Source organism: Schistocerca gregaria, chromosome 6, assembly GCF_023897955.1.
Source record: "Schistocerca gregaria isolate iqSchGreg1 chromosome 6, iqSchGreg1.2, whole genome shotgun sequence".
Lineage (NCBI taxonomy): Eukaryota > Metazoa > Arthropoda > Insecta > Orthoptera > Acrididae > Schistocerca > Schistocerca gregaria.
This window is the reverse complement of record NC_064925.1, coordinates 387,600,138-387,616,291: the sequence shown is the minus strand read 5'-3', so window position 1 is coordinate 387,616,291 and position 16,154 is coordinate 387,600,138. Positions and strand designations below refer to the sequence as shown.

Here is a 16,154-nt window from a genome sequence, read left to right as displayed (position 1 = left end):
TAGCTTACCTTAGGATGGGGACTGAAGGCTATAAAAAGTCACCTTGAATTATGGATGTCTTGGACACTACTGACACGAAACATGCTCCAAGATTGTGATCTTTACCCTATACAGGAATCGCAGCGTCTGCTTTTTATGGATCGCAGCAGCATAAGGAATATAGAAGGCTGTAACACATGTGTTTACAGGCCTGTCAGGCTCCATATTTACTGACAGGTATATGACAAATCACGTGCAGTCCACTTATAGGCCTGTTACAGTTGTAATACGGTCTCCTTGTTCTTCTGATCTTCAGTACACACGCTGATTTGATGTAGCTTTCCACACTAGTATATTCCGTGCAAGCCTCTTTATATGTACTATTACAACCTACATTCCCTTGACCCTGTTTACTGTAGTCAAACCTTAATCTCTCTCTTCAGTTTTTAACCCCACACCTCCTCCATTAGCGATTTAATCAGCTCTTAATGTCTCATAATCTTTCTCAATTGTTTCTTTAAATCAGTCATAAATTTATTTCTTTGCTACCTGATTCCATTCAGTACCTCGTCTCTAGTTCTCTGATCTACCTTTCTGACCTTCAAAATTTTTCTGTTCAGCCTCATTATGGAAGCTTCAATTTTATTGTGGCCTGTACCTTTTATTGCTCTCGTTTCACTTTCGTACAATGCTATACCCAAAACACTTCCACAGAACCGGCCGGAGTGGCCGAGCGGTTCTAGGCGCTACAGTCTGGAACCACGCGACCGCTACGACTGCAGGTTTGAATCCTGCCTCGGGCATGGATGTGTGTGATGTCCTTAGGTTCGTTAGGTTTAAGTTCTAGGGGACTGATGACCTCAGAAGTAAAGTCCCATAGTGCTCAGAGCCATTTGAACCATTTTTTATATTAGATGTTAGAATATATATCTTTCTCGGAAACAAAGTTCTCTGATAACTGCAAGTCTACATTTTATGTGCTCTTTATTTAAGACATCTCCAGATAATTTTCTTGTTAAACAGCAAAACTCATCTCGGTCCTAATACTTTTAGTGTCTCATTACCTAATCTAATTCTCTGTATCGTCTGGTTTGATTCGGCTACATTCCATTATTCTTGTTTTTCTTATACTGGTAAACTCTTTTCAAGATCGTCCATTGCGTTCAGCTCATCTTTCAAACCCTTGCAATATCATCGGTAAACCCCAAAGTTTATATTTCTGCTCCATGGACGAGAATTTCCTTTTCGGTTATTAAAATGCGATTATGTAGGATATATAAATGACAGAAACTTTGTTACACAGATACTTAAACAATTCTGAAGACTATGCAGGTTGACTGGGGCATAACGGATTTCGAGATATTAGAAGCACTGATGTATCTTTCGTGTAAGTGCAAGAGCGCGTGAAATTTTGTAGCTCAATAATTAATGTACCATTTGACTACACTAAATGTATACGAATATCACAGCACAATATCTATATGGTTAAATTTAGTTGAGGTTTTATCCCTCTCGAAACCACATTGCTTTAGGCCATAGATTACAAAATACAGTGTTAACCATGGAGGTATATTATGCCTCCATGATGTTAACTATCTGTTAAATATCTAGGATCTTTGAAGTAAATTCCTTGTAGCTGATATTCTGTAGAGAACGGTGTGCTCGTTGACACGAAATTTTTGATTGTCAGCCAGGCGCAGAAATGTTACAATTGTCTCAGACCTTATCTTGGTGAGTGAAACATTCATTTCGAAAAATGTAAACTTACAGTAAAGAAGCAGAAAATAGTTGTGATCGCTGATAATGAGACAGGGAAGCTTTGTTGAAGGAATCAATTCATTCCATTAAGATCGGCGCGTTGTGTGCGTCGATTATTGGTTTAAGGTTACTTATTGTCTCTCCCTGGCCCTTTTCCTTTGCCTATAATTCGTATTATAATAAGGATGAAATGTGTTGTGTGATCTGATAGTGGATCTTAAACGGTTACGATAGGAACTGGCTTGTGAGAAGTTGTGGGAACCACAAAACAAATGTCAACGAATTTCAAAAGTTTCTGTACTTCAGCGCCTATGTTTTTTGACGTCATGACGTCTATATCAAATAATGCTGGTGCATATTGATCTAACTTCCCGCTTCGAGAATTCGAGCGTTCGATATACATCGCTCTCAGTGAGGCCGGAAATAAGATATACAATGACAAATGCATATATCGGGATACGCTGCATTTCAGTTTGCTATGACAATCTTCAGTGGTGAGAATTTTGGCTTCGTCATTTCACAAATAAATTGTCGCATTCCAACCTAACCTAGACTTCCGCCTAAGCTACACATCCTTCTGCTCACGCAACCACGTTTCTTGCTTTCACCTTCATTGGCTTCGCCAACGGTACAGACCGATCTGTCACCTAAACCAGGCTTTTTGCTTTCACATTCGTTGGTTTCGTCGACTCAACTAGCAAACTGTATTGCCACATTCGACGTAACCTACTACTCAGGCCTCTCTAATGGTTAGTCTGTTTTTCGTTTCAGTCACCAAAGAAATAAAAAAATCAGTAAGTGACCTTAAAATTCGTAATAACCAGATCTTTGAAAGTTATTCTGGCACTCTCCATATCGAAAACAAATGTAGTCAATTTGCATCTTATGCTGAAAGGACTCATTAGATTCGACGATTCTCTTTATCCACCGTATACTATCAGCTGATTGGCTACGACGAACGTCAAAGAATTGCCAACATCGGCACACAACAGCAAGCACTGTAGAAACAGAAAATGCACGTTAGTCTAATTCTACGTACTATCTTCATTGCATTTCACAGTGGTTTCCAGAATATGTCCTGATCTGTATCTAGTTAACTGTTAATCAGAATTTTTTCTTTTCTTATTAGTCTTATTACAATTACTTTTCAGGTCTACTTTTAAACTTCCTCCATTAATTAGTTCTGTTACTTGTCGAAATTTATCTGTAATGCTCAAAACGGAGGCGTCAACAGATATGTTGTTACTAATACGTAGTCCTCTTATTTTTTCTCGCCTGGCTTCTGCGAGTAGTTTCCATAGTATGAAATCCGCTCACCTGACTCTTACAGAATTTCTCACTATGCTGATGAAAGCTAGTCAAAACTGTAGAAAATACACTGCACAAAAAAATTGGTACACACTTTTAGAGGTTTCTAATTCACTAAAGATTTATTGTTGTAACAATGCATTAAGTACACGTAATTGTACTTTTTAAGAATGATTGCCTATCGAAGTCGCGGGGTCCAAACGATAGATATCGAAAGTGCTATCCGGGGTCGATCATGCGACTGCAGTGGTGGGCGTTATGATCAACTATTTGTGTTCGTAATTTTTATCTGTTTTCCGTCGTTCCCTCAATTGCTCTAAATTTCATACCTGAAAAGTCCCCTTAGAAATATTATACATGACTGTGCTTAAACTGACACACAATATTTTTTTAGCGCAACGCAACCTGACTTTCAATAATCCCTACAAAAGAATGGCCCTGACTAACATTAACCTATACCTTTCACAGATCACTTACCTCACAAAAATGTATGATAATGATCATACATTTAACACACATCAACCAGAATAAACTTTTTGTAGATAACCCAAGTATTCTAATCAATTTGAATATAAGACAGTAGAAAAAACTGTAATTAAAGTGCTCACATGAACACTGGTTTTCTCCAAATGGTGTCCCTGTGTTAAGAGAAGGAGGTGTATTCAATTCTGTAAATCAAATGGTAGAGTACCAATGATACATTTAAAGCGTGAGCCGGCGTTAGAAAGAAAGTCAGCAGTTTCAAAATTTTCAGGTGTACATGTTGATAAGAATTTAATTTCGAATTAATCAACTTAATTCAGCCACTTTTGGACGTCATGTTATTGTAAGACTCGGAGAGGGACTCATCAAAGAGTCAAAATGCTTTGTTTGCTTCTATTTTGATCCATAAATGTCACTGGGATAACTCATCTTTAAGAAACAAAAAAGCTTTCATTTCTCTAAGTGTGCCATAACAATAATACGTGGTGTTCACCCTCAACCATCTTGTAGACACCTTTTTAAGCGCCAGGTATTTAACTACAGTATATATATAACTACAGGTTATATTAATTGTAAATAATCCATTAAAGATCAGAAGGAATAACTAAGGTACTATCAAGAAAATTAACGTTAATTAATCTTCATTAAAATTGATTTTAGCTCATAAATGAGTGAATAATGCTGCTACCATAATATGTCATTTTTTACTAATTGATATTAAATACCTAACAGACTGCAAAGTTAAATATAAAAGTGAGGTGAAAAAGTTTCTTCTCGCCAAGAACTTCTATTCTGCAGAAGAATTTTTGTTTAGAAAATTTTAGCTCGCTTAGTGGAAAAGCGTTACATACTTACTTGAGGGATTTAACTCAATATTATTTTCTGTTATGTGAGACCATCAGTAAATGGTCATCACGCAGCCGCATTTAAATGACAATTAAAATAATATTCTGCAAACTGACTCGTTCCATACCATTACAGTATATCGTGTAAAGTGAAACACGCAACATGTTTCTTATTAACTAACTCATTAACTCCTTTCGTTTAAAATAGAACACCTACAGCATTATCCCAGTTTTATGGAGACTGTGTCATTCCGTAGTCATTCTGCACATAATATTCCTCGCTACTCTTGTATTAATATTCTTTAGGTCTTAATCATTACTGTTAAAATACGATCATCTTCAGGTGCCTTTCCTTTTTTTATACCTGTGGCTGTGTGCATCTTATCAGGCGTTACTATAGAAGTATCATTATCATCCTGCTTACTATCAATGTGACCTTCGAGCAAAATTGTTGTACACATGAAGTGACTGTTACAGAACGCGAACTCAACAAACAAACGAAATGGGAATGCACGTTTTACGAGTACCTGAAGTTACTCAACGAAAGAAACACACCGTTTGACGTAACTGCTCATCTCCCCGATGAGGCTCCCTTAAGGGTGGTAGTTAAACTTTTACCGCTGCATTGCTTGTGTATTTACAGGCCATGATAAATTACTTGTCTCAACAAACTTTGAACGTTTAAAAAACACCGCGTAGTGTTGAACGTCTTCATTTACGAATGAAATCAAAACACTGAAGCACTCGTGTGTTTTATTCTCCGAAGAGGAATAGAAAAGACATAGCGTTGCGTACAGTTTCTTACAATATTAAATTACCTCTGTTATTTTCGTCGGTACGAGTTTAGAGGCCAAGTGGTGAAAAAGAAGAATTCAAATAAAGTGAGCATTGTTTTCGGAAAACGTTTCTAACACAAAACGCAAACCATTGTACTCATTTCGTCCAGCGCTGGCCTTAAAACCAGAACACGATAAATTCATCAAAAACTGTTTTTTTACGTAATTAGCCGTTTTCAGATCGAAATTAAAAACATTACTCTTGATGCCACAAAACACCAGGACTTGTTGTTCAACTCGACAGAGGTGCACGCCGGTCAACAATACTATAGTAGCATCAACGCCTGAGCTGACTCAATGAGCAAAACCATTTTGATCCCACATATGAAGACTGCACGAAAAAACAGCGTTAGTATGTAATATGTGCACGAGCAGTGATATGACGCTGCCCCCTTCTCTTTCCATACCATACCTATCCAGTCATGCATTGTTTGAAAGTCAGTTGCACTACGTTCAATAATTTTTTTTTTTTGCATTTTTTTTTTTACTGATAAGAACATAGTGACGTGTGGTTTGCAATGTGAAGTAGATACATACGATTTTTGTTGTTGTTAAGGATGAGTAATTACACAAAGTTATAAAGTTATTAGATACCATTTATTTTTATTTATAGCAGGAGCAGAGTGCCAGTTTACAGGTTGTACGCCTAGTTAGCAGCAATCAGACTGTTCTGTTCTCTCCAGTAATACAGCATTGGGAGTTGTACAGTCACTGTCAGGTGCCGCTGTGTTGCTACGTCCGCTGCGCAAAGGATTGTGCGTGCGAGTTCTCAGTAAGAATAGTTAGGGGCGTGAAACATTCATCTATTTCAAGCAAAATCATAATTCTAGAACCAATTAAAATTAAGAACACATTCAGAAACACAGTTGAGAGCTATATTGCATGAGAATTTCGGAATTTTTTATTTATAATAATATTGGAGATTCAGGGATGGAGCAATACATATTAGGTCTGTTCAAAAAATTCCGGAACTTTGTCCATAAAAATTTTCTACGCTTACTACTTATTGTGCATGATCTCCTTCGAAATACTCTCCTGCACAACTGATAACACCGCTCCCAACGCCGTTTACACTTCGGAAACAGTCTTGGTACGCCTCTGCTGGATCACGCGAAGAGCCGTCTACGGATTTTCTTTTAACTCATCTATCGTTGCTTTTATCTCGTCTACTGTTGCAAAACTTCGTCCTTTCAACGTGGTTTTTAACTTTGGAAATAAGAAAAGTCCAAAGGGGCCAAGTCTGGAGATTACTAAGGGATGAGACAGCACAGTGATCTCCTTTTTCGTGCAGTAGTCATGCACCAGCGGGGATTAATGTGCGGGTGCGTTGTCGTGATGCAAGAGCAATGAATAGTCTCGCCACATTTCACGTCGTTTCTTTCCCCCATTTTCTCGCAGGCGTCGCAACATATTCCGATAACAAACAGTATTCCATTTAAGTCCGCAGGCGTATCACGGCACTGCACTGAACAGATATTTGAATGTTCTGCAGGGGTAGTTGAGTTTAATGAGACCTAACTTCTAATTTATGTTGTTTATTGCTTTAACATCTGACATCTGAGCACATTCGCTCAAGATTGAGACAATTCTTGATTCACTTTATACCAGAAATTGGTTATATGCGGTGACTTCAATATTAATTTTGTATATGGTTGTGCAAGAAAAAGGATGTTGGAAGATCTAAGTTCATATGATCTTATGCAGATTGAGTTTTTTTCAGCTAGGGTACAGGGGAACAGGAGCACAGCCACAGACAATATTTTCATTCATTCTACATTACTAGATGGGCATTGTTTTAGTAAAAGGCTGAATGGCCTCTCAGATCATGATGCACAAATTTTAACAGATGGCTCTGAGCACTATGGGATTCAACTTCTAAGGTCATTAGTCCCCCAGAACTTAGAACTAGTTAAACCTAATTAACCTAAGGACGTGACACACATCCATGCCCGAGGCAGTATTCGAACCTGCGCCGTAGCGGTCTCGCGGTTCCAGACTGTAGCGCCTAGAACCGCACGGCCACTTTGGCCGGCCAACAAATTTTAACACTGAAAGGCTTTTGCACTCAAACAAATGTCATAGTTAAAAACTATGTAGGAAAGTTAATCGACCGGCAACAGAGAGTTTTTTAAACCTGTTCAAGGAACAAGAGTGGCAGGATGTTTATAGAGCCGATAACATAGATGGTAAATATAATGCTTTCCTTAACACATTTCTCATGCTCTTTAAGAGTTGCTTTCCATTGGAACGTTCTAAACGGGATATTAGCAGTAAAAGGCAGCCTGGGTGGCTGGCTAGTGGGATAAGGATATCATGAAGAAAAAAGCGGGAATTATATCAAAATGTAAGAAGTGGTCACAATCAAGCTACAGTACCGCATTATAAACAGTATTGTAAGGGGCTTAAAAATGTTAATATGAAGTAAAAGAGTATGTGGTACACATATAGAATACCTAATTCACAGGACAAAAACCATATAGTCGCTTGTGAAGGAAGTGTCTGGTCATCAGCACAAGGTTGACGATGTAAAGTCAGTTAGTAGTAAAAATATTTCTGTTACTGATAACTCAGATATATTTACAGTATTTAACAATCGTTTTCTGAACATTGCTGGCGAATTAAATAAAAACCTAGTTTCTACAGGGTATCGTATTTCTCTCTTGGCAAATGCCTTTCCGACACTGATATCCGAAATACTGCTCTGTGATACAGACAAGGGGGAGATTGGGTCAATATTAAGGACACTCATGGATATGACGGAGTGCCAAGCAGAATATTAAAGTCCTGTGCTGCACATGTTAGACCTGTACTTAGCCATATTTGTAATTTTTCCTTTAGGAATGGTCAGTTTCCTGAACGATAAAGTATTCAGTAGTAAATCCACTTATAAAGGGAGAAAGGGATAATGTAGACGTATTTCTATGCCATCAGTGTTTGTTAAAGTTATTGGAAAGGCTGTGTATGTAAGGGTAATTGATCATTTTTATCACATAATTTGCTATCAAATGTACAGTTTGGCTTTAGAAGTCGTTAACAACTGAAAATGCTATCTTCTCTTTTCTCTGTGCGGTACTGGATGGGTTAAACAAAAGGTTTCGAACGTTATGCATATTTTTTGATTTAACTAAGGCGTTTGATTGTGTTGATCACAAAATATTGCTCTAGAAGTTGGACCACTGCGGAATACGGGGAGTAGCTCACAATTGGTTCACCTCTTACTTTAACAACAGACAGCAAAAGGTCATTATTCACTGTGTTGAGAATGGCTGTGATGTTGGGTATGAGTGAGGTGTGGTCAAATTGGGAGGGGGGGGGGGGGTACTCCAGGGATGAATGTGGGCCACTCCTGTTCCTTATTTATATGCCCTCTAGTATTAAAGGTAAATCTAAAATATTTCTGTTTGCTGATGACACTGACTTGGTAGTAAGTTTTTTTTATCCTCTTAGAAACATTACAGACATCCATACTATAGGTCTAGTTCAGAATTTGTACGAGATTTTTGAATACGATAGACATTTCGAAGCGATTATCTATCACTACTGCAGTCACAACTACACTAACCCTTACAGGAGTATTTTTATTGTGCCTTCCTGGCATATTACAAATGTGTGCCGAACCGAGACTCAATCTGGGACTTTTGCCTCACTCGGGCATGTGCTCTACCAACTGAGCTACCCACTGACGTCTCACAACCCGTCCTCACAGCTTTACTTACTAGGAGCAAGGTACCACTGTGCTTACGAAGTGGCAACATAGGTACCATCGTCAGTCAAGAATGCACATCCATGCTCTGTATCTATCTCAATGACATCCACGAAGGTACAGTAAGAGTAGGGGAACTAATGTAGTAGGAGAATTAATGTATACAAATTCCCAGCTATCTCTTGGCCTCCACAGGTCATCCAGGTGTCACAACACACAGCCATAAACCTCAAGGTTTCAGCTGTCATCATACTCAAGGGCCGGCCGGGGTAGCCGAGCGATTTTAGGCGCTACAGTCTGGAACCAAGCCACCGCTACGGTCGAAGGTTCGAATCCTGCCTCGGGCATGAATGTGTGTGATATCCTTAGCTTAGTTACGTTTAAGTAGTTCTGAGTTCTAGGGAACTGATGACCTCAGAAGTTAAGTCCTATAGTGCCCAGAGCCATTTGAACCATTTCTGAAGTATAAGGGAAGTGATGGAAATTGCGAAGCAATTGCAAACCGGACAGAAAACAATAGTTTATATTTGGTGTTTCATACAAAGGATAAAGGAACGTTCGCATCTGCAGCGTGTAGACAGGAGTATAATTTAGATCTGTGCTTTGTAACAACTAATGAAAATAAATTACCTCTCCATAGTTCGCCGTTCGTATTACAAGACTTACCACACAGCCAACACCGTCCAACCTTAATTGAAATAGGTACAAATATACCACTAGATGGTTCCTTTTCACGACATAGATGGAACTTAAGAAAAGCAAAGTGGGATGTATTTGCTAAAAATCTGGACAAATGTCGTGGTTGGATTTCCATAGAAGAAAAAAAAAAACCCTGTGAAAGCCTTGTTGGAGTTATAATAAGTGCAGCAAAGAAGGCCATGCCTAGGGGATACCGGAAGCAATATACTCCAGGCTGGAATGAAACTACTGAGAAACAGTATGATGAATTTCTAAGAAGCGGAGACCGGGAAATAGCGGATAACCTACTTCATAACCTCAATACAGCCAGACGAACTAGGTGGATGGAGACTGATGGGTCATCCAGTTTTCAAACATCAAAAATCCTAAGAGATTCTGGTCGTATGTGAAGTATGTTAGGGGCAAGAAAAAATTAATGCCTTCTCTGCGCGATAGCAATGGAGATACTATCGAAGACAGTGCAGCCAAAGCAGAGTTACTAAACACAGTCTTCCGAAATGCCTTCACAAAAGAAGACGAAGTAAATATTCCAGAATTCGAATCGAGAACAGCTGCCAACGTGAGTAACGTAGAAGTAAATATCCTCGGAGTAGTGAAGCAACTTAAATCACTTAATAAAAGCAAGTCTTCTGGTCCAGGCTGTATACCAATTAGGTTCCTTTCGCAGTATGCTGATGCATTACCTCCATACTTAACAATCATATACAACCGTTCGCTCGACGAAAGATCCGTACCCAAAGACTGAAAAATTGCACAGGTCACACCAATATTCAAGAAAGGTAGTAGGAGTAATCCACTAAATTGCAGGTCCATATCGTTAACGTCGATATGCAGCAGGATTTTAGAACATATATTGTGTTCGAACATTATGAATTACCTCGAAGAAAACGGTCTGTTGACACACAGTCAACATGGGTTTAGAAACATCGTTCCTGTGAAACATAACTAGCTCTTTATTCACATGAAGTGTTGAGTGCTATTGACAAGGGATTTCAGATCGATTCCGTATTTCTGAATTTTTCGGAAGGCTTTTGACACTGTACCACACAAGAGGCTCGTAGTGAAATTACGTGCTTATGGAATATCGTCTCAGTTGTGTGACTGGATTTGTGATTTCCTGTCAGAGAGGTCACAGTTAGTAGTAATTGACGGAACGTCATCGAGTAAAACAGAAATGATTTCTGGGATTCCCCAGGATAGTGTTATAGGCCCTTTGCTGTTCCTTACTTATATAAACGATTTGGAAGACAATCTGCGCAGCCGTCTTAGGTTGTTTGCAGATGACGCTGTCGTTTATTGACTAATAAAGTCATCAGAAGATCAAAAGAAACTGCAAAACGATTTAGAAAAGATATTTGAATGGTGCGAAAAGTGGCAGTAGACCCTAAATAACTAAAAGTGTTAGATGCACGTGAGTGCTAAAAGGAACTCGTTAAACTTCGGTTACACGATAAAGAAGTCTAATTTAAAAGCCGTAAATTCAACTAAATACCCAGGTATTACAATTACGAACAACTTAAATTGGAAGAAACACATAGAAAATGTTGTGGGGAAGTCTAACCAAAGACTGCGTTTTATTGGCAGGACACTTAGAAAATTTAACAGACTTACTAAGGAGACTGCCTACACTACGCTTGTCCGTGCTGTTTTAGAATACTGCTGCGCATCGTGGGATTCTTGCCAGAAAGGACTGAGTACATCGAGAAGTACAAAGAAGGGCAGCAGGTTTTGTATCATCGTGAAGTATGGGAGAGAGTATCACAGAAACGATACAGGATTTGGGCTGGATATTATTAAAGGAAAGGCGTTTTTCGTTGCGACGGAATCTTCTCACGAAATTCCAATCTCCAACTTTCTCCTCCGAATGCGAAAATATTTTGTTGACACCGACCTACATAGGGAGGAACGATCACCACGATAAAATTAGGGAAATCAGAGCTCGTACGGAAAGATATAGGTGTTCATTCCTTCCGCACGTTATACGAGATAGGAATAATAGAGAATTGTGAAGGTGGTTCGATGAACCCTCTGCCAGGCACTTGAACGTGATTTGCAGAGTATCCCTGTAGATGCAGATGAAGTAGAAAAGCGTGGTCATTACTAAGGAAGTTAGATGGAATCAAAGTTAAAGTAAAGAACAACACTAAAATATCAGCTAATAGGATTGCGTCACATCTACTGTCCACATCAAGAGCAGTAAGGGCAAAACTCATAGAAGATGAATCAGACGCAAACTTACATTGCTCAAAAGGACACAAATGAACAATCTGACTTCTCAAGAAGTTTCTCTATACCTGAAATTTCTGCTGCTCTTGAAACTCTAAAACCCGAAAAAGCATCTGGAAGCGACGGAATCCACCCAGAATTTCTTCTGCATAGTGGGAACTACGCAAAACGATGGCCGGCGGATTTCGTCTCTGACACTATGATATCTGGTTCAGTCCCACAAAAAATGAAGCAATCAAAAATCGTAGCAGTAGTTAAGTCAGGCAAGGCACCAGATTAGCCTACGAACTCTCGCGCAGTCGCATTATTGAGCACAAGTTGCTTGAAAGTATTCTGTGCAATCGGATTAGTCCAGTAATCTTTCAAAATCTTCCTCTTGAGCGAGCTGTCCAGGACGGAGCTGCGCTGATCAAGTATTATCTTTAACAACAATTATTGAAGAAGGATACCAAATGAGGCAGAAAACATCAGTTGCTGTCGTCGATCTAAGCACTGTAACTTGTCTCATGCAAACGGACAACAAAACTAAGTGACAACATGTTAACTGGAAGGACATTTACTGTAACTATAGGAAAATATACTAGCAGCCGAAAAGTATTGAACAATGACTTGCCACAGGGATGCGTCCTTGCTCCTCACTTGTTTAATCTATATATGCCGGATATCCCCCCCCCCCCCCCCAATACAGTCCAAAAAGTCTGGCTATGCAGACGACTGGGCAATAACTACCCAACACAAAACTTTTGAAAAAACTGAAGAAATCCGAACTTATGATCTGTAAATAATAAGCCACTAATCCCACAAATGAAAATTTCAACCAAACGCAAATAAAACAAGTTTCATGTTTTCATCTGTCCAATAGATTGGCACACAGTGCCCTCGGAGATCTATTTGAAGGAGACAAAATTCATCATAATATGCACCCAAAATACCTTGAGATCACGTTAGATAGGACTCTTCCTTTTAAGGAGCACTTGACACGAACATCTGCTAAGCTCAAAACCAGAACCAAGTTTCTCCATAAACTCTGCGGCTCTCGCTGGGGATCATCAGCAGACACTCTGCAGGAATCAGCAGTCGGTTTGGTTTACTCAGCAGCAGAGTTTAATAGTCCACACGTAAAAAAGACACGCGTACAATTTAACGAGGCCATGCGCATTGTTAGTGGGTCAATACGATCTACTCCCACATACTGGCTACCTATGTTGAGCCGCATTCCACCTCCTGATATCAGAGGGAAGAGCGCGCTGCTGCATGAATACCAGAAGACTGTTAATCCAATAATGGAAAACGTATTCCCTGCAGAGGGAAAAAGACTAAGATCGAGACATCCTACTCTCATCACAACCAAGAGTCTCACGGGGATTGAATTCAATCCCATCGATGAATGGAAACGCTGATGGCAATAAAGCTATTCCCCACAATGCCCGGAGCTGCCTTGCGTCCAGAAGAAACCCCTGGATTCCATCAGCCTTGGGAAATTTGGACTATCTTGAACCGCATTCGAACGGGCCATGGACTATGTGCAGACGAACTGCACAAGTGGGGCAAATCTTCAACACCATCCTGTGATTGTGATACGGAACGACAGAGAGTCGCTCACGTCGTATGGACATGTCCCGCACGTGCCTACAAGGGTACTTTCGAAGATTTCCTCACAGCGAGGAGTGATGTTGTAAAATACATAAATGACCTTGATATCCATCTATAACTGTTGTTATTTGTGTTATTTCATGCTGGAGAGCTGTGCTTAAATGTTGATGTGTAGTTGTTTTATAATCTTTTTATATGTATTGCCATACGATAAATAAATGAACGTATGTTTTATTAAAAAAGCGTCAAGAATTTTCACATAAAAATTTTGGAAGCATTACTTTTCAGCACGCCCTTACACATTTCGCACCTCGTATGCCCTAACACCGCATGCAAATGCAATCGCGTCCTCTTCCTCCTACACTGTATTTGCACAAAAAGTAAAATTTCGCTATTTGACGCCCTTCGCTGTATTGCTATGATAATGTCCGCTACGTAAAAAAATTAGTAGCGTAATATCTGAATTTTACAGTGCATGTATAGTTCGATGCAATGTTCCCTCGGACATGCACGCATGTTCGAGGGAACAAACACTATTGACGATGACAGCTGCATTAAATTATGAAGTGCATCTTCAAATTGCGAATACGATTCCACAGTACCTAGACGATGTACTAGAAACATATGAAAATTGGTGCCAGATCGGGACTCGAACCCAGATTTACCGCTTTACGCAAACTGTCGCCTTAACCACCTTTCTGTGCCGGTAGGAGATTCGATCCCGGAATCTCCTGCTTTTACTTTTTTGAATTGCGGTATGCACTTTTTTTCTTTTTTAAATTGGTACAAAACATCGTTCTGTTTTATCTGTTCACATGGCATTTCAAGGGAAGAAACATCTCTCAGACGCTTTTACTTAAACTAGTGACAGAAGTTTTGACAATCTGCAAGAAATTTCACTTTTCTTCTTCGGATAATTACATCATCATTTAAACAAGAACAAAAGAAAATAATAAAACTGCCTTTATGTAGCAGTTTACAGAATGAGATTAACAATTTTTTTATGTAAGCTGAACAGTATTACAAAAAAGCCAGACAGACACAAAATTAACATTGTAATAAATACTTTGGAAAGTTAGACATAAAAAATTGAAAAACACAATAAAATTATATTAGCAAAACAGTTCTGCAACCGTGCTTCAAATTTTAATGAATATTTTTCACACATTAAAGCAAATCATCTAACATGTATAGCAATTAAGTAAAGTAAAATTTCATTGTCATACCACAAATAAAATTCGGATTGCTCATGACCTTCACATGTCGTTCCTGTAAAAAGGTCCAAAAGTCCATCACGTTATTTGGACCATCTCTGAAGGAAACCACATTAGTGCATTCGTTTTAGAACATGGATAGTACGTTACGGCCGGGAAGATTACAATCACCAGTGCAGTGTTGTGTTGTCCCATTCGAAGAAAGAAAGCGGTCATTTGTGTCACCAAACGCCACACTTCACCTGAGAGGCCGAGTATGAAGCGGTATCATCGTTGTCCAGAGTTTAGCACTGAGTGCATAGTAGTGAATACGTCATATGAATCGCACAGAATCTGGATCGGGTGACATTTTACTGTTAACTGTGGGATACCACATAGCATGTGTCTCTGTGTCGAAGAAAACATGGTGTATCGATCGCCATACTACATGCCAACTGAAATCTAGATGCTTCCTCTCAATAGGTTTGCTCTGTCATCCGGTCGTTTGTGTCCGATAGATGTCTCGCGCTGTCGCAGGTCTGGTTTCCTGCACAGCCATCTGAACGTAGCTATTTTCGACAAAAAAAAGATCGCGTATGGTGAAGTGACTGGGGAATGTGCTGGACCACCACTGGTGTCATTCATGAAACTGGTGACACGTCTTCTGTTAATATTCCCGTCAGACGTACCTGATGTCTTCTCCACAGTTTTAATATCGTGGCCGGCCGGGGTGGCCGAGCGGTTCTAGCGCTACAGTCTGGAACCGCGAGACCGCTATGGTCGCAGGTTCGAATCCTGCCTCGGGCATGGATGTGTGTGATGTCCTTAAGTTAGGTTTAAGTAGTTCTAAGTTCTAGGGGACTGCTGACCTCAGAAGTTAAGTCACATAGTGCTCAGAGCTATTTGAACCACTTTTTTTAACATCGTGCTGATATACAGCTCCGCTGCGCGACCGTGAACATACAATAAGACCCAGTCCAGTGGCCCTGGCCATCCGAACCCACCTGCAGGAACGAACCAAGCTTCCGTATGTCTACTTCCCATAGTATTCGCACACAAATCGTGTGATTCCCGAACAGGGAGAGACTTTGGCATGAAATACAGGGCAGTGTCTGTACCTAACAATGTCTATAGTTCGATGCAATGTTCTTTCGGACATCACACTGTCGAATACATACAGTGCATCACTGTACTTCGCGCCTGAGCCAAGGCAACCTCATCCTTGGCGCTTGTTCGGGATGGCCGAGGCTCGCTTAAAGTGGGAAACCCGGGTTAGATTTCCGGTCTGTCACAAATTTTCATATGTTTCTATAGCTTTGTGCAATCGTATTAGCAATTTGTGAATGAATTTCATTTAAAAAATTAAGATTTCTGGGATCTCAAAAATTCGTGTAATATACCTTCGCATCAGTACAGAGAACATATCGTGGTATACAACACACACTGGACAAGTTTTGTTTCTCAAATTATTCTAAGTCTTGAGAAGAAGATAAAGTACTTTTTATTCGGCCTTCAGACGTATCGCTTATGA

At 39.6% G+C, this 16,154-nt stretch overlaps 1 protein-coding gene across 1 annotated transcript in view; it reads left to right on the top strand.

The window, feature by feature from the left end:
* The first annotated feature begins 1,528 nt into the window (after positions 1 to 1,528).
* The window catches only part of LOC126278070 (transforming growth factor-beta-induced protein ig-h3-like), a 172,188-nt gene continuing 157,562 nt past the window's right edge, over positions 1,529 to 16,154 (top strand). Inside the window, exon 1 of the mRNA XM_049977900.1 lies at positions 1,529 to 1,710. Coding sequence (XP_049833857.1) covers positions 1,682 to 1,710 — 29 coding nt within the window. The 5' untranslated portion in view covers positions 1,529 to 1,681. The remainder of the gene's footprint in view (positions 1,711 to 16,154) is intronic.